General features: G+C 43.4%; 3 protein-coding genes across 3 annotated transcripts in view; 2 read left to right on the top strand and 1 right to left on the bottom strand.

The window, feature by feature from the left end:
* LOC306774744 (inactive rhomboid protein 2-like) overlaps window positions 1-7,215 on the top strand; it is a 37,508-nt gene extending 30,293 nt beyond the window's left edge. Inside the window, exon 18 of the mRNA XM_079264903.1 lies at window positions 5,663-7,215. Coding sequence (XP_079121029.1) covers window positions 5,663-6,094 — 432 coding nt within the window. The 3' untranslated portion in view covers window positions 6,095-7,215. The remainder of the gene's footprint in view (window positions 1-5,662) is intronic.
* A 2,299-nt stretch (window positions 7,216-9,514) lies between these two features.
* Window positions 9,515-11,945, bottom strand: aanat1 (arylalkylamine N-acetyltransferase 1; the record flags this gene model as incomplete). The annotated part of the gene is made up of 3 exons (XM_079264348.1): window positions 9,515-9,820; window positions 11,516-11,670; window positions 11,801-11,945. The coding sequence occupies 3 exons, from the start codon at window positions 11,943-11,945 to the stop codon at window positions 9,515-9,517; spliced, it is 606 nt and encodes a 201-aa protein (XP_079120474.1).
* A 1,807-nt stretch (window positions 11,946-13,752) lies between these two features.
* The window catches only part of ube2o (ubiquitin-conjugating enzyme E2O), a gene marked incomplete at its 5' end in the record, with an annotated part of 56,657 nt that continues 51,617 nt past the window's right edge, over window positions 13,753-18,792 (top strand). Inside the window, one exon of the mRNA XM_079265168.1 lies at window positions 13,753-14,160. Coding sequence (XP_079121294.1) covers window positions 13,753-14,160 — 408 coding nt within the window. The remainder of the gene's footprint in view (window positions 14,161-18,792) is intronic.

Here is an 18,792-nt window from a genome sequence, read left to right as displayed (position 1 = left end):
TATAAAACGTACATCCAGGCCAACGTAAAATAGTTCCTATATAAGCGGCAAAAAGCGGAATAAACAACTCGGAACCGTACATTAGACGGTTATAATGTACGACACGGAGTCTAGAACACCACGACGTGCAGCGTTGTTTATAAATACTGGATAATTGTGTTAAATAATTGAGATGTCAGTTTAGTGAAAATAATCGTGATTATAATTTTTGTCATAATCAAGCAGCCCTAGTTTATTTTTAAGTGTTAAATACTTTAAAGAAAACTCCTTTTATCCATCCATGTTGTGCTGCTGGTCCGGCGTCTGGTTGCAGCTGCCCAAAGCTTGCTCCATCCTCCACAAGACACCAGAACTTTGCGCGAACTTTGCGCGAAAACGAACAGTTTGTTGGGGTCTGCTTGATTCATCCTCCATGTGAGGCTTCGTCTGCAACCGAGTGGAGATTACTGCTGAGGTAATGTCTGTTTCTATGTGAACAGCGGACCAGGTTATTTCATATTCAACGATAAATCTGTGGCAGGTCGGGGCTGTGCACTAGGTGCTGTTGGAGCTGTATACTTTACAGTTTAAAAAAAAAACAACCAAAAAACACGACTACATCAAGCTACTGCAGTTTGATGCGGTTTGACCTTCAGGGCCACCATACTCATCATACCCTTTTCCTTGTAGCTCCTCCAAAGAAGAAAAAAAAAAATTTCCACCAGTTAAATATGAGATCTGGTCTAAATGCTGTTTGTGGACCAACACCGTCCCACCTCATCAGGATGAAAATCTCGCTTTCTACCTTCGGAAATGTCCAGTCAGGTGTCAATGTTTTATTTTCAGTCCTCGGTTTACTTACCTGCTTTTCGCACGCTGGGGCTTAGCTCAGCTTAGTTCAGCTCGCTCACTTCAGGGCTTACGAGAGCCGACCTGACTGCCGGTCTGGAGGGAAACACTCATGGTGTTAACTGTCTGGTGAACTTGATCACTTCACAACGTGTGTGTTGGGTTTGGCTGCAGGGGTTAAGAAAGAATCTCTCTAAGCCGAAGATTGGACACTTGGATTGAAAAAAAGATTTGTTGTGTTACTCAAAACACCAAAGATGCCATCATGACTGACATGTAACTGCAGCAGCTGTACAGGAGGAAGTCTCCTGTGTGTGATTTGGGTATTATTACCCAGTTAATCCCCTCCGAAGTGTCCAGTCATGTGCTGACGGAAAGTTCTAGCAATCCTCCTGGCACACAAGATTACAGTGTGAGAAAGTGGCTGGTGAGTCAGATGCAGCTTTTAAAATCCTCTCCGTTCTGCTGCTCTTTGTGGAAAAGTGAAATCAGGAATAAATCAATAATAAACAACTTTATTCTCCATGTGGAGAAGCACCACAGCCTGAAGACGGTGGTCCGTCTGCTCTTCCTGTAAATGACACATTTGTTTCTGCAGGTGAAGAAAACGTGAAACAATAAGTGTGAATTATTTTTAACCAGCAGGTTTGTTCCCTTTCTGCACGTCTCTGCAAGGCCCACTTTCCACTTTAAAAGATTAGCCTAATGCCATTGTGCAGGTTAACAAAGGCCACAGCCACATTAATGAATGGGATTAAAGTTTTTTCCTTTTTTAAACTGAGATAATTGTGACATGGAGCAGACTTCTCTAGTCATGCCAGTGGTTTCTGCAGGTTGAATAGATTCATCCTGGTCCACATGCAACATATTTCCTCCCTCATATTATTACTACACCACAGCCAGAACAGATCATATGTTCACATGGAAAAGATTTGTTTTTATGTCTTAATGTCGAGTTTTCCTTCATCGTTCATCGCCTGTCAGGTCCTTTATACTCCAGGAGGAAGCAGAGGAAACACATGCAATGCACAACACACGACAGGCAATCCACTTAAAGAGGTGCTTTAAGTGGATTATCCCGAAGTTGTTAAGTCATGCAGCTCTGATGGCTTGAAGAAAAAAGACTTCAATGTCTGCAAGTAAATAAGAAATATTATCACAATGTTATTACATACTTATAGATTTTTAATAACGTTGTTTCCCACTTGTTTGGATTATTGTTAGCTTAATAGCATAATTAGCAACACAATATACCAGATTGACAGAAGCATTCCACCTCATCACCATGAGAATCTCCCGTTCCACCTCATCATGATGAGAATCTCCCGTTCCACCTCATCACCATGAGAATCTCCCGTTCCACCTCATCACCATGAGAATCTCCGGTTCCACCTCATCATGATGAGAATCTCCCGTTCCACCTCATCATGATGAGAATCTCCCGTTCCACCTCATCACCATGAGAATCTCCCGTTCCACCTCATCATGATGAGAATCTCCCGTTCCACCTCATCATGATGAGAATCTCCCGTTCCACCTCATCATGATGAGAATCTCCGGTTCCACCTCATCACCATGAGAATCTCCCGTTCCACCTCATCATGATGAGAATCTCCCGTTCCACCTCATCATGATGAGAATCTCCCGTTCCACCTCATCATGATGAGAATCTCCCGTTCCACCTCATCACCATGAGAATCTCCCGTTCCACCTCATCACCATGAGAATCTCCCGTTCCACCTCATCATGATGAGAATCTCCTTTTCCACCTCATCATGATGAGAATCTCCCGTTCCACCTCATCATGATGAGAATCTCCTGTTCCACCTCATCATGATGAGAATCTCCCGTTCCACCTCATCATGATGAGAATCTCCCGTTCCACCTCATCACCATGAGAATCTCCCGTTCCACCTCATCACCATGAGAATCTCCCGTTCCACCTCATCACCATGAGAATCTCCCGTTCCACCTCATCACCATGAGAATCTCCCGTTCCACCTCATCACCATGAGAATCTCCCGTTCCACCTCATCATGATGAGAATCTCCCGTTCCACCTCATCATGATGAGAATCTCCCGTTCCACCTCATCATGATGAGAATCTCCCGTTCCACCTCATCATGATGAGAATCTCCCGTTCCACCTCATCACCATGAGAATCTCCCGTTCCACCTCATCACCATGAGAATCTCCCGTTCCACCTCATCACCATGAGAATCTCCCGTTCCACCTCATCACCATGAGAATCTCCCGTTCCACCTCATCATGATGAGAATCTCCCGTTCCACCTCATCATGATGAGAATCTCCCGTTCCACCTCATCACCATGAGAATATCCCGTTCCACCTCATCACCATGAGAATCTCCCGTTCCACCTCATCACCATGAGAATCTCCCGTTCCACCTCATCACCATGAGAATCTCCCGTTCCACCTCATCACCATGAGAATCTCCCGTTCCACCTCATCACCATGAGAATCTCCCGTTCCACCTCATCACCATGAGAATCTCCCGTTCCACCTCATCACCATGAGAATCTCCCGTTCCACCTCATCACCATGAGAATCTCCCGTTCCACCTCATCATGATGAGAATCTCCCGTTCCACCTCATCACCATGAGAATCTCCCGTTCCACCTCATCACCATGAGAATCTCCCGTTCCACCTCATCACCATGAGAATCTCCCGTTCCACCTCATCACCATGAGAATCTCCCGTTCCACCTCATCACCATGAGAATCTCCCGTTCCACCTCATCACCATGAGAATCTCCCGTTCGGACGGGTTTGTTTGGTCTGACTGGTTGATAAAACTCAGCACATCGCCGGTGTTTCTTCACGGGAAAAACCTGGTAAAACCATAAAAACGTAACTTCTCTCTTTTGACTCAAACAGCAGCTCTGCGTTGTTCTTGTTTTTCTGCTGAAGACGCGTCTCTGGAGGTTTACATAGACATCCAGGCTTCCTGACCTCCTCCGATAGTTACCTTCTTGATTATTGGAGAAAAAGCTTAAAGCATCTAAATGAATTCCTCCCTTTAGTCACGTTTTGTCATCTTCGACACAACCATAGGGGAAAATGGAGGAAAGAGACTTCCATGAACGAACACTCCCACTGACAATGCTAGCAACGTGCTTCTGGTCACTTCCTCATCCTTTAACGTCAGTTAACGCCGTTTTCCATGACTGCCAATACAGAGTGACCTTTGTCCGTGTGAGGAGCGTGTCTGTGCCATTGCGGCCGGGACGCCATGCTCTTTTTCTGCTCGTCCATGTTAATGTGTTCACAGATTAGCCATCTGCCTCAGAGCCTGCAAACTCACCTTTGACGTCACTTTAATCTGCTCACCTTTACTGCCCGATGCATCCTGCATTTATTACCTGTAGCTATTTATAAGTTCGACCCCATGAATGCCGTGTAATCACAGTTTACCCGGATCAGGGTAATTCAGATGAGTCTGTTTACTTAAAAGACTCTCCTGGGAACTTGTAGCCAAGAATTACTAATCAGATTAAATCTGCTTCTCTGATCCATTTCATCCTGTGTGGATGTAGGTCTCTGAGGGTCAGTTACGTACGAGTCCACCCTTTTAGCCCAGAACCGGAACCGCTGCGATGTGACACTGGTCGTTCTTCTGGAATGATGTCCATTAAACGGCTGACAAATGTCCACATTTTGGATAAAAGCTTTGTATTTTCCTGATCAAACTGCTGACAAATCTACATCTGTCGTCCAACATCTGAGCTCAGTGAGATGGGATCATGGTGTGATGCTCTCTGAACTAGTTTCTCAGTCAGCAGGATGAGCGCATGTTTTTTCAAGTACACTTGGGTGGCATGACTAAATTCAGAATGGCTCCATGTGTAAGGAAGCCTTTATTTTTATTGTTCACGTCTGTGGAAAAACTTTATAAAGACCTGAGAGCAGCAATTCAGTACCAAAGACATGCCATTTTAATCTTTATTTTATTTAATTTAATGTTATGTTTTCATTTTATTTTACATAATTTATATAATATATTTATATTTTAAAGTTTTTATATTTTTATCAAATTTTGTGGAATTTCTGTAATTTTATATTTTATTTTATTTCAACATTTTTATATTTTGATTTTATGTAATTTGTATCATGTTTTTAAATTTTAACATTTTTATATTTTTTATTAAATTTGATGTAATTTGTCATTTATGTTTTATTTTATTATTTTTATATTTTGATTTTATTTTACATAATTTATTTTAACATTTTTACATTTTATTTTAACATTTTTACATTTTATTTTAACATTTTTATATTTTATTTAAACATTTTTATATGATATTTCTATTTCATTTTACATAATTTATATCATTTTATATTTTATTTTACTGTATCATCTTCATGAGTGAATGATCCTGTAACTGTTCACGTGCCTCCCGTGTTTCCATCCATCCGTGAATTTTCCGCTTCAGGCACTGTGGAAGCTGCAGTCTGTCTCAGCCATTAGCGGATGAGAGGCAGGTCCACCTGGACAGGTCACCGGTCCACCGCAGGCTTTAATGTTTCCACACAGATTTCTCGGAGTTTTAACATTTAAGTGTTTTTTTTCCCCCTAATATCCTGCATTTTCCCAGTTTTTCACCTTTAAACCGTCGTGACACCCTGAACAGTTGGGTCATTCTCGTGCTGTGTTGTTGGGGTGGGACGCGGTGGGATTTATTGTTATCGTTGCTGAAACACTTTGTGCTGCTTCCAGGTTTGTCTGAAACCTGCTCCAGAAAAACGGTCTGATTGAAGTGCGTTTCAGACTGGAGCTCTCTGAGAGGAATAAAACTTGTCTTCTCCTTCTCCAGGTTGGTCCCGCAGGCTCCCAGTTTGGACTCCTCGCCTGCCTTTTCGTTGAACTCTTCCAAGGTTGGCAGATTCTGGAAAAGCCGTGGAAAGCCTTCTTCAAACTCCTCGGCATCGTCCTCTTCCTCTTCATATGCGGACTGCTGCCGTGGATGGACAACATCGCGCACATCTTCGGTTTCCTCAGCGGCATGCTGCTGTCCTTCGCCTTCCTGCCTTACGTCACCTTCGGGACCTTTGACAAGTACCGGAAGCGCATCCAGATCGCGGTGTCGCTGTTGGCTTACGTCGGACTCTTCTCCTCTCTCATCGTTTGGTTTTATATTCACCCAATTAACTGGCACTGGCTGGAGCATCTCACCTGCCTCCCCCTGACCAGCAAGTTTTGTGAAAAATATAAGATCGATCATGACATCAACGACCTGGTCCACTAGTCTCCTCCTGATGTCCACGGTGTCCTGCTCTTCCAACTTCAAGCCACTTCCAGGAACCAGTTTTCCAGGTCTGACCGCTGGTCTTTCAGGAAAATGACAATTACGCTTTGTATCGCTCAAAGTCCACGTTAATGACTGCGGACCTTCTCACCTCTATAAACCTTTCCAAACCTCGTGAAACTGGAAAAGACTCGGCATTAAACTGAAGAAAACTGCTCGGATCTGCCGGATTCCCTTGTTAAGAGATGAAAGAGGAAAACGTGAAACTACGTCAATAATCATCTGAATTTAACACTTAAAAAAAAATCCATTTTCACCTCTGAACAATGTTTAAAATGGTTTGAACCTTTTCCACTCGCAGTGCCGCCGGTAAGATGGTGTTCCCAGTCAGCTAATGTCTGAAACCACCGTCTGCCTTAATCAGATGCCTGAGCGTGGACGAGTGCATCCAAATGTTTTTAGGACCCAACCAAAGCAACTTCTGCATGTCGTTTCCGCACTAACTGCCACAAACGCGTTTTCCTTCCGTAACACAGACGTGCCTGAAGCTTTTTCTACGCTTACTCAGCAAAATGAGCGTATTTATTCCAGAAGTAACTCTGAAGCGTTCGATCAAAGCAGGTTTCTTTGTTTTTGCTCTGTAACCCAGCAGCTGAGCACTTCGGCTCCCTCACAATGTGATCAGTGTAACAGGATTCATGATTCAGTTCTGGCTCCTCGGCTTTAGTGTTGTTAAGGACCCCGGCTGCTGGGAAAGCCGCAGTAGTTAGTGGAATTATGTGGAATTAGTTACTGAGAGAGATTATGTTAGTCAGTGAGTCAGTGGGACTAACGCAGTGATCATCCAGGATTCATGAAACGTGTGTCCGGCCATTTGTTTTTATTCAGAAACATCTTTATTGTGCCTTTTGACCACTGGAAGTTTGTGCTGAATCCCAGAAGCCTTGCAGCCTCCATCGGTGTGTTTGCATTGGGACCAAATAATTCACTTTTTTGTATTTATTAAGAGTTTTTATTCAACAGTTTTGTTTTTCTTTGGTTTTATATGTGAGAATGTGTCCATAATAAAGCAGTCATGTCAAAAATAAATGATACTGTCAATAAAGTTTATGTGTCTGTGATGCCTCATGTTGTTGTTTTGGTCAAGAATTTTTGATTTTTATCCAGAAATCTTAAACTTGACAAAACAAGAGCTTCAAACTGGTTCATCTTCATCATGAAGTCTTTTTCTGTTTCCTAGGCTGTAGTCCTTGGAATGAGCAGTTTCCTAGGTCCCAGAAATGAGGAAAATAGTACGAGGAATGAAGAACATAGAACGGGGAATGAGGTGAATAATCAGAGGAATGAGGAAAATTGAGTAACAAGATAAATCGTCGTCGTCCCAATATATAATACAGTGATGAAAACTAAAAAGGCATTTCTTAGTATGTTTCTTCGGCTCGTGACGGGAGGGGAGGGGGTTAACATTATTGTCATCAATGAAAAGTGGCCCTGCAGAAAAGGTTTGGAAACCACTGGTCTAAGTAATGGGGAAAATAGTCCTAGTAATGAGGTAAATATTCTGAGGAATGGGATAAATAGTCCCAGGAATCAGGAAATAATCCCAGGAATGAGGAAAGCAGTCCTTGTAATGAGGTAAATAGACCGAGGAAAACAGTCCCAGGAATGCGGTAAACAGTTTGAGGAATGAGGCAAATAGTCTGAGGAATGTGGAAAACAGTCCTAGTGATGAGGTAAATAGTCAGAGGAATGTGGAAAACAGTCCTAGTGATGAGGTAAATAGTCTGAGGAATGGGATAAATAGTCCCAGGAATCAGGAAATAATCCCAGGAATGAGGAAAACAGTCCTAGTGATGAGGTAAATAGTCTGAGGAATGTGGAAAACAGTCCTAGTGATGAGGTAAATAGTCTGAGGAATGGGATAAATAGTCCCAGGAATCAGGAAATAATCCCAGGAATGAGGAAAACAGTCCTAGTGATGAGGTAAATAGTCAGAGGAATGAGGAAAACAGTCCTAGTGATGAGGTAAATAGTCAGAGGAATGTGGAAAACAGTCCTAGTGATGAGGTAAATAGTCTGAGGAATGGGATAAATAGTCCCAGGAATCAGGAAATAATCCCAGGAATGAGGAAAACAGTCCTAGTGATGAGGTAAATAGTCAGAGGAATGAGGAAAACAGTCCAAGGAATAAAGTAAATAGTCTGAGTAATGAAGTAAATAGTCTGAGTAATGAGGTAAATAGAGAAATGAGGAAAATAGTCAGAGGAACGGTAAAGTAGTCCTACAGATGAGCAAGTAATCCTAACTAAAGCAATATGTGAAGAGGAACCCTTGTACAGTAAGAGTGAAGCTGAGCAGGTATCCAGGTGTTTAATAGAGATGTTACCAGTTTAATATTTCAGAAAACCACTGGCTGATGATGATGATGATGCCTCAGTCAACGGTCAGTCAGGAGAATCCAGCTCTAAGTTAACAGTAATTTTCTTGTATTTTCTGTTTGGTGTTTCAACTGTTTGTTTTCGGTAATGACGCTGGAGGAGTCTTTTAGCAGTTTCTCCTGTCATGTTGCTATGCTACATGTTAACATCTCTGCTATGCTACATGCTAGCATCACTGCTATGCTACATGTTAGCATCTCTGCTATGCTACATGCTAGCATCGCTGCTTCCTGTTATCTGCTAATATCTACTGTAGAGATGTGGTTCAGGAAAAAGTGGCTTTTCTAACAGAAAAAAAAAAACAGTAAAAGAAGTAAAAAATAAAAACTTTATTTTCTTTGAAGGAACAAAACTTTCATTAAAAAAAATTTTTTTTAAAAAGGAGGAAAAAGACAACTTGCAGTTCTTGATTCAAGGCTTTAGGAAGTAACGGTGGAAGAAAAGATATCCTGGACGAGAAGAGACAGACAGATGACGCTGATTTCACCAGATTATCTCAGACTACAGGTGTTTCTACTAAAAACATGAACATGTTGCTTCTGCATCCTGCTCAACACATCGAACAGGATCACCAGTCGAATGTGATTTACATCCAACAGCTGATCTCTGATTTCCCTCTTTAGCAATTTTCTTTTAACTTTGGCAAATAATTTGTGGTTAATATCTGGCTGTTGGTTTAATTAGGTTGTTCTAAATTAGCCAGAAACAACGTTAGACTTGTTAGTGTGAAAAATAAAAGGCACAAAGCGGCTTCGTTCTATCAAATCTTATGAATAATTAATTTGCTCTAATCGTTTTAATTCCAAGCGATTTTCTACAACTTGAATCATGATGTTTTTTCAGTCTGAAATCCTCGTTGGTAAATCCTTCATGTTTCACCCGGAGCGATGACACAAATGCTGTGTCTTTGTTCATTTGTTCCCGTTTCCTCTTTCCAAATGGACGTGAGGGTCCTAGAGCGCATATAAACTCCTCCTCGTCTTCAGCATCCACTGTTGCGGCGCATGAAGGCATGCCCCCTGATGGGGTAGAACATTTCTGTGAAATTAAGGGGTCCCACCGTGACCTGACTCGGACCCTGCACCTTGAAACCGGATTTCTGGTAGAAGGGAACCAGGAAGTCCTCACACATGAGCACAGCGCGGCGGACGTAGGGCAGGCAGCGGAGGTACTGCAGGTAGCGCCACATCAGGATGGAGCCTTTTCCCTGCTGGCGGAAGGTCCGGTGGACGGCCAGGACGTGGATGTGGACGGTCGTCCCGTGAGGTTTGTGGAGAGTCAAGGCATCCTGGAAAAACAAGATAAAACGAAGCTTTACAAGCCACTAAAACAAGACGGTTCAGACCTCTCCTTATTTATAAACAACGTGAAAAAAGCACTTATTAGCTGCAGTTTTATACGAAATAATAGCAATATTTTAACAATACATTCTGCCATCTTTTTTTTAACAGTTTTATTAACTTTGCCAGAAGTCAGCCAAATGTTGATATGTTTAATCCATACAGACGGTCCTTACGAACAAATTCCATTCCTTCGCTGCGGTGTAACCCGTAAGTCGGATTTTTACCCTTAAATACCCACTTAATCTCTAAATAACATTAAATACATGTATTCTATATCATATTAATGTAAATACAGTGCAAGAAATTAAAATCGACATTTCAGTTAAAATGAAATAAATACACGCACTCAGCCTCCGCATCCCGTGTCGTAAGAGCTTACCTTATAACTTTGAAACTTGCTCTATTCTTCTTTAAATTTACATCTATTTAACGAGCTCTGAGAGCCGCCTGTATCTTTCAAATAAAGTACATTAAAAAAAAATTCAGACTATTTACTGTAAAATTTACAGCATCTGCGCAGTAATAATAATAACACAGTAAACTACTGTATCACAGTAAAAACCTGTAAGTATGTTTATGTGAAAATGACAGAATTCAACTGGCAACCCTGCTGCTGGTATTTCACTGTAACTTCAGCAGGTTTTTACCCCCCCCCCCCCCCCCCCCCCCCCCCCCCCCGAGTCCACACAGTAACTTGTTGCATCTTGGCCACCCCATCAAATTTTCCTGGAAACGCCCCTGCTGTATTCAAACTTTATGGAAACAACATTTTCATGCAGAGACGGCTCAAATTCTTAACTTTACTTAAAAGATTCAGGTAAACCTTCATCAGTTCTGCTCACAGACATGACTTAAACATGGAGAAACTGCCTCGTGCTAATGGATCTGAGCGGATGTCTGAAACAACCTCATCCTCGCTTTAAACTGTGTGGAAGTCTGGAAGAGCACATACAAAACAAATATAGAGCCAATATATGTAATCCAGAAAAGAGCAATAAGAATGGTATGTAACACTCATTTCAGACAACACACACATCAACTCTTCACTTGAAAGCTCTCAAATTCAGAGATCTAGTCAATTTTAAATCATACAATTCATGTATTCAATAATTCATAAAAAAGTACCACAAAGTATCCAGGGTTTGTTTCAGATGAGGAGAGTTCATATGCACTACGAGGTACATGCATCCTAAAAACAGATAAAGTAAACAAACTAAATACCATTGGATCACAACCACTGGAGTTAAACTGTGGAACGACTTCAGTGATAATATGAAGTCATGTCTCTTATCAAATTTAAAAATATCCTAAAAAAACATATATTACAAACATACAGGACAGAATTACTTTGACTTATGTATAATGTATGTATGTGCATCTCTGTCTGTGTATGTACAGACAGATGTGTGCATATTATACATGTACATGCAGATATTAAAAGAAATTTTCTTTTTTCTGCTCCTTTTCGAGCATGGTGCTCTGTTTGCGTTTTTGTGCTGTAAAGTCTTGTTTTACCTTTTGTATGACCATGTGAGAAATAAATGATAAAAAACAACTCTCATTGCCTCCGTTAAATCCTGAAAAATGACGTTTAGAGATGATTAAATCAACTTGTCCAGGTGTCTCGCGCTCCTTCTTACCAAGGTAAGCCTCTCCTGGTCCCACTGGGAGCCAATGATGAAAGCCACCAGCCGGCCCTCCTCGAACCAGCCCAGAGACAGCTCGGGACACAGCGTGAGGAAGTGACGCACCTCATCCAGGTGGAGAGGACACTCGCCGGACACGGAGATGAAGGCTGGAGGAGGAGGAAGAGGAGGAGGAGGAGGAAGAGGAGGAGGAGGAGGAGGTTAAAAGTTGGACATTAAGACAGATTTGTGGCGCAGAATTGCACCGACCAACACAAAGAGTAAAGAAGGTTTTCTGACCCTCTCTCTCGATCTCGAACACGCTGACGGCGTCCTCCGGGCTGAGGCAGCGGAACTCGCTGGCCGGCAGCGTGTGGCGGCGGCCGCGCGCCACCGGCGAGCGCACGTGCGGCCTCAGGAACGGCACAGGGCTGAGCACTGACATGGTCGCACTTTCCTGACACAAGGTTTCAGCCTTAAACCAAACGATCCTACCCTCACGAGCTCCTGCGGATGCGTGTCAGGACGGTGGCCGCGTGCGTAAAGTCTGAGCTGAGCGGCGCGTCTGGAGTATTTATACCTGCAGCCCGGCGGGGTGGTTGCTGTAATCCCTGCAGTGAGCTGGATGACCAAACCCTGTTTTCTCCTTGAGTAGGTTGAACAATAAACATATTAAGTCCGGGGTCAGCGGGGACATCCGTGTGTTTAGCATGATCCTCGTCATGGGTCTGGCTGGACACACAGGACCGTGCCAGCATGGAGCACTAAATGTGTCCCAGAAACCCCCCCACCTGTAAGTGTGGAGTTCTGCTGATAAAGTCCAGATGAGCTGTGAGAGTGGATCTTCTCTGATGGTCAGACACTGAAACACACATGATGTGATTCATGTCTTTAATTAGACTTCACGTTTTTCTGCGCTTTATTTTTCTGATGAAAGCGGATTACAGGGCGCGCGCGCGCGCGCGTGTGTGTGTGTGTGGGGGGGGGGGGGTGTTAGGGTTAGGGGTGTTTGCACCTCTGTGTGGAGGGTTTTACCCCCACCAGCTTTATTTCTCACAAGACACTCATGACAAGAAAAGCACTTAAACCAAATAAACAGGAGGTGAAAATAGGATTAAAGATAGAAATTATTTCCCTTCTTATGAAACCGATCAGGATTTTAGATTTAATTTTATTTCACTTTATTTTATTAGATTTTAATTTAAATAGTTTTATATAATAAACATAATTTAACTGTTTTAATGCAGATTAATATTATTAAATAAAATTAAATTTCACTCTTATCAATTAAATAAAATTGTCACAGATTTTTTGCTGTAGCCTAATATTATTTTTAAAAATCAAATTAAATGTCACTGTATTTGATATAATTATATAAATAAAAACTAATTTTGTTTACTTCTTTAAAACTTAAGTGTAGAAGTGTTTCCATGATTGTAAAAGCTTTTAGTTCTTTGTCTGATATCTTATTCTTGTGTTGGTTTAAGTGTTCATGCAAATCAAAAGTTCATATTTATGAACAAGTCCAAATTAAAGAGAAGCTTAAAAGTAATAATAATGATGATGATAATAATAATAATATTGTGTTCTTAATCTAAATTCTGACTTAAAATATTTGTGTCACTCACTGAAATCACAGAAACAACTTTTCTGAAGTCTTTGTATAATAAATATGGACATTCAGTTACTTACATTTTTAAGAAAAGAAAAATGTAGAAAACGAAGAGACTTTACTGAATCTGAAGTTAAGTTTGAGGCTGTAAATAAAAAAGAAATAAATGAAAACGTTTGATTTGTAAAATTATGTTAAAAAACGTTGAGATTTCTCATGAACAACAACAAAAAGTTTAATCAGTTTCATGTCAGTACAAACGTTTACAGCACAGCATGTTTACGTTTTAGAATAGAATAAAATTAAATAAAACAGAATAAAATAAAATTAAATAGAAACAAAGTAAATTGGTTTTCTTCAGTCCGGTTTGTGCTTATGTGAAACACAGAAAACATGTGTTACTGTAATTATTGCGTTGTCGATCTTCTTCTTCGCCGTTTTATTCGGACACAATCAGCCTGATTCCCGCTCACGGCGCCTCTTAGCGGTGACGCAGCGTACTACGTGATGACGCGGTCACGCAGCGCTGGCGACGCACCGTTCCGTCGCTACGTAAACACGTGCTCCTCGCTGCTTCCAGCTTTCTGCACTCACCACCGCCATCCTTTGCGTTTCGCATCACTCCCTGACAGCAGCAGAGATGGCGGAGCCCGCAGCATCGGATGCAGCGGCCGCTGCAGCGACGGCACCACCAGCCGCACCGGGCCTCTCCCCCGCAGCGAGCCCTGGCTCCGAGCCTCCATCCGCGGCTCTGTCTCCGGTGGCGGACGGCTCCCAGCGGCTGCTTTTCTCCCACGACCTGGTCTCCGGACGGTACCGCGGCTCGGTCCGGTTCGGCCTGGTGCGGATGATCCACGGAGAGGAGGATTTCAACTCGGATTCGGACCTCGATGATGGCGGAGGGAGAGGCGGAGGAGGAGGAGGACGACTCCCCGGTGGTTCGGACACTGAGAGCGCCGCAGACACCCCCAGCCGGCCTCTTGGCAGGGGGTTTGTCCGCGTCCAGTGGTACCCTGACGGGGGAAAGCAGGACATCAGGGAGACAAAGGTACCCCAACCCCCCCAGCTTTTGTTTTCATGCTCACACCGACTCCGGCTGATGGTTGGAGCCCGACATGACGAGCACGCGGCTCGCACGAGCCTGTCTGTTGTGTTTCTGGACCGGTCGACCCGTTAGCCAGTCCGGGATCAGGTCCCCTTTATCCATCCGCCCTGAAAAGTAGAACCTAGCCCGCTGATTGGCCAGCTCCAAGGCTAGCTGCTAGTTAGCTCCAAGTCTCATGGGCTGGTTCTGCCAGGCTGGACCAGGACTGGTTCTGCCAGGCTGGACCGGGGACCAGGACTGGTTCTGCCAGGCTGGACCAAGACTGGTTCTGCCAGGCTGGACCAGGACTGGTTCTGCCAGGCTGGACCGGGGACCAGGACTGGTTCTGCCAGCCTGGACCGGGGACTGGTTCTGCCAGGCTGGACCGGGGACCAGGACTGGTTCTGCCAGGCTGGACCGGGGACCAGGACTGGTTCTGCTAGGCTGGACCAGGACTGGTTCTGCCAGGCTGGACCGGGGACCAGGACTAGTTCTGCCAGGCTGGACCGGGGACCAGGACTAGTTCTGCCAGGCTGGACCGGGGACCAGGACTGGTTCTGCCAGGCTGGACCGGGGACCAGGACTAGTTCTGCCAGGCTGGACCAGGACCGGTTCTGCCAGCCTGGACCAGGACCGGTCTTGCCAGCCTGGACCAGGGACCAGGACCAGGACCGGTTCAGCTGCTCCTCTAGCTGGCCCGGAAGCGCTCTCCTCTGAGCAGGGGTCCAGGTTTGGGACTGGCACGGTTCCCGGCTGGAGACGTGACTCTTGTTGCTGATTAGCTCATGGTGTTTCGGTTTCCCAGCTGGGTGCGACCCTGCGTGCAGCAGAGGAGGAGACCCGTCCGGGATCCTCACACACCTTCATTCACGCGTCAGCGCCGATATTTCCTCCTTTCTGACTTAAGCCATTCGTTCTCTGTGAAATAAGATGTTGAAATGAGCCTCAGCATCAGTAATTCTCCAGTCAGGGCTTGAAGTGATCTGGTATCAGCTGGTCCTTCTTCTGGTTTTCCAGCTGTTTCTGTCTCTACTTTAAACTCCCAGCTGATTATTAATAAACCGGATCAATGAACCATTTTCACCCTGGAAAACACCTAAAATGGCCTTAAAGTCCAGATGTTACTGAGAACTTCCAGGAAGTCTGGGTTGTGTTTCTTTTTATTTTTATTATGGAATAATAAAAGTAGTTGTAGTTGCTGAGTTAGCCTTTATCCTAAATGAGGAATTAAATCTGGTTTATCTTCGATGTAATTGGTGGAGTAAACTGTGGAAAGCATGTAAAGTGCAGCGTCATGTGGGTCGGTCAGGCTGTACTGGTGAAGAACTGGAGCAGCGGCTGCAGGGCTTCTCTGGAGGTCTCCTGGGCTTTGTGGAGAAGGGTGTCAGGGTTTAGCGGCGGACTGGTCTGGAAGCAAACCTGTTTCAGAGGCTCTGATGGAACCAGAAGGTTTCAGGACTCGCTGCTGCTGCTTTGTCTGTTTGGATGCAGATAAATGAGTAAAGTTCTGGTCGCGGTGACATTCAACCTGAACAAAGGTGGAAGTCCAACAATGCTGCACCAGGTGGACACGTTGCACGTGCTTGTTTTCATAGTGAGGTTGTTGAGCAGAGGTGTGTTTCGGTGGTCATCGATGCGTTTGGACTCTAGTAGAGCTGCACGTAAACACGACTTCCGTGTGTTTGTTCTCCGGAGTGATGATTTGTTTTTAGAGCGAAGCTGCAGCTTTTTCATGAAGCTTTTTAATCTTCATAAATCTCAACAGTTCTGTACCAAAAAGAGTTTGTTGAGCGCCGTGTTTGTTGGAATCATATGAAAATAAATAAAATCGTCATGTTGTTTTGCTTTTTAGCTTTCTGAGCTGCTTCAGTTGACCTTTGAGGTCATTAGAAGACAAAAAAATGGTATAAAAACATAACAGATTCATATTTTTCTACTCTTTTGCACCATTCTTTTAAATTAACTAAACAAATCTGCATAACCATTTAAATGCCTGTTTAATTATACAATGTCACTGTTTTCCCAAAAATTACCCTAAAAATGTTGTTTTCCATAAAATACTATTTTTGCGACCTCAGATTTCTTGTAATCTGTTAGAAATGTAAAAAAAAAAAACCATTGGAATTAATTTACCCTGCTGCTGCATAATTTCCTTTAACATCTTCTGGAGACAATGATTGATAAACTTCAGCTTGTTTACATGAATATCTGATTAAATGTTGCAACGTCCCATCAGAATAAAAATACATTGAAATAAATGTTCATATTGGATAAAATCCCTGTTCCTTTAACACCTGGAACTGAGAATAAATCATTTTTCTGTTTTATTTATTTTTTCTCTATAAACTGGGAAATCATATGAACAAACTCCAATTCAACTTTATTTATATAGCGTCAAATCACAGCGATGCCATCTTGAGACACTTTACAGACAGAGGGGAAAACATAATGAAAGCTAATTCATAACAGCCTATATAAGGAAACCAACAGATTGAGTTGAGTCCAACTCAATCTCCCATCCTGAGCAAGCACACTGGCGACAGTGGGAAGGAAAAAACTCCCTTTTAACAGGAAGGAAACCTCCGGCAGAACCCGGCTCAAGGACAGGCAGCCATCTGCCTCTGCTGTGTGGGGGGGAAAACTGGCATTAAAATAAAATAGTTTGAAGAATTATATATTTGGCTGTTTTACTGCAAGTGAAATTGATTAAAAAGAAAGAAGCAAAAAAAAAACCCAAATAAATCTGATGTTTTTATTGCAGGTTTTGTTCTTCACCTGAGCGGCATGGCTCGTAATTTTCTCCCAGCGTCCGGTTCAGTTCCCTGAACCGCGCTCGGTTCGGAGTTTGTCCCGTCACGTTGCTAAGCTACATGTTAGCATTGGTGCTTCCTGCCGTCTGCAGACTTCTGTACCAGACGTGTCTCATGCCGTTTGATCAATATGGATCCTGATCGGTGGCTCTCCCTCGCTCTGATACCTGCTTGTTTTATCAGCAGAAGCCGCCTGTAAGGGTGGTCTGGAGCTGCAGCAGGGCCTTTGAAATGGGAGCACGGCTGCAGCTCACTGCGTCACACTTCTTTATTCAGCATGTGAAATGTTAATAAGTCTCCCAGGAGGAGGCGACGATCCGCTGCAGGTACGAACGGGGACGCCAGAACTGATGTCAGCTTCCAGGTTGGCTGTTTATCCGGCAGCGAGTCGCTCAGGACTGAAATCAGAATGACTAGAGGGTCTGCCTCCTGCTTTGGAGCAGATGTGCAGAATCATGTAGATTTTAGGGGATTTATTTTAGGGCTGCTCGATTATGACAGAAATTATAACCACGATTATTTTGACTGTAATTGAGATCTCAATTATTGAACACAATTATCCAGTATTTATAAACAACGCTGCTCGTCGTGGTGTTCTAGACTCCGTGTTGTGCATTATAACCGTCTAATGTACGGTTCCGAGTTGTTTAATCCACTTTTACCGCTTATATAGGAACTATTTTACGTTGGCCTGGATGTACGTTTTATACCAAACAACCGCTGATAGGCTGCAGCGCGTTTCTCTCATCCACCTGTTAAAAGACGGCTGATCTGAACCAGCTGGTTAACGTGTTGCTATGGTAACGCCCCGTAACGGAGGGATATTACAGTGTTTAACTGGCCGAACTATGTATAGGAAAATAATGCAGCCAGTTGTCAGTGACAATGGTATAAACTATGTTTAGGTGAACTTCCACAACCTACTGCAGTTATTCTACATTGACCTGCAGCCGGAGCCGACTGAGACTGTTAAAAGACGGCTGATCTTTGTTGCAACTGCTGTGATTGGACAGTGGTTTTCCTGCTGGTAAAATGAGGAAAATGATAGAAAGGTTCATGAAGGATGGTGGTCTGACCTTTACATGGACGGGGGCTTAAAAGTGATCCTTCTTGTCACTCAGGCGAATAGAAAATCTAAACATTTATAACTGTTTTTTAACAACTCCGGTCCTCCAGAGCCACAGTCCTGCACGTGTTAGTAGTTTCCCTGCTGCAACACACCTGACTCAGATCAGTGGGTAACTAGCAGACCAGGGCAGAGCTTGACATCTAACTCTGCACTGGTCTGCTAATTAAGTGTGATGTGCGTCAAATGTGTTGCAGCAGGGAAACTCCCAGTACGTGCGGGACTGCGGCTCTGGAGGACCGGAGTTCGTGACCCCTGGTTTATAATGTGAAATATTTGGTTTGGGAACCCTCCACGATCCTTTTAATGATGCTTCTGTTATGTTTTTGAATACGGAATATCATCAGCTGCGTTTCCATCACAGATGTTTGCAAAATAAAAGCAATTTTTGTAAAATTTTGACAAACTACATTTGTGATTTAGAGTGTCTCCATTGGTCGAGCCGCAGTTCTGATAAAATCTTGTCAGCCAGATGAAATATCTTGAGAATTGCTACCTATGCTAGGTAGCCACATAGCGTTATTTTGGGGTTTTCTTTTTGCTGTGGAGGATTTTCTACGGCTTTTCTGAGACTTTTTCCCTCATTTCTTTTTCTAATTCATCAAAAAACTCTGCATTTAGCTGTTTTTGCTCTATACTGTGCCGTCTCTACATGAAATA

This window comes from Telmatherina bonti (assembly GCF_933228915.1).
Source record: "Telmatherina bonti genome assembly, chromosome: 3".
Classification (NCBI taxonomy): domain Eukaryota; kingdom Metazoa; phylum Chordata; class Actinopteri; order Atheriniformes; family Telmatherinidae; genus Telmatherina; species Telmatherina bonti.
Note: the sequence above shows the minus strand (reverse complement) of the source record. Positions and strands in the feature narration are given on the sequence as shown.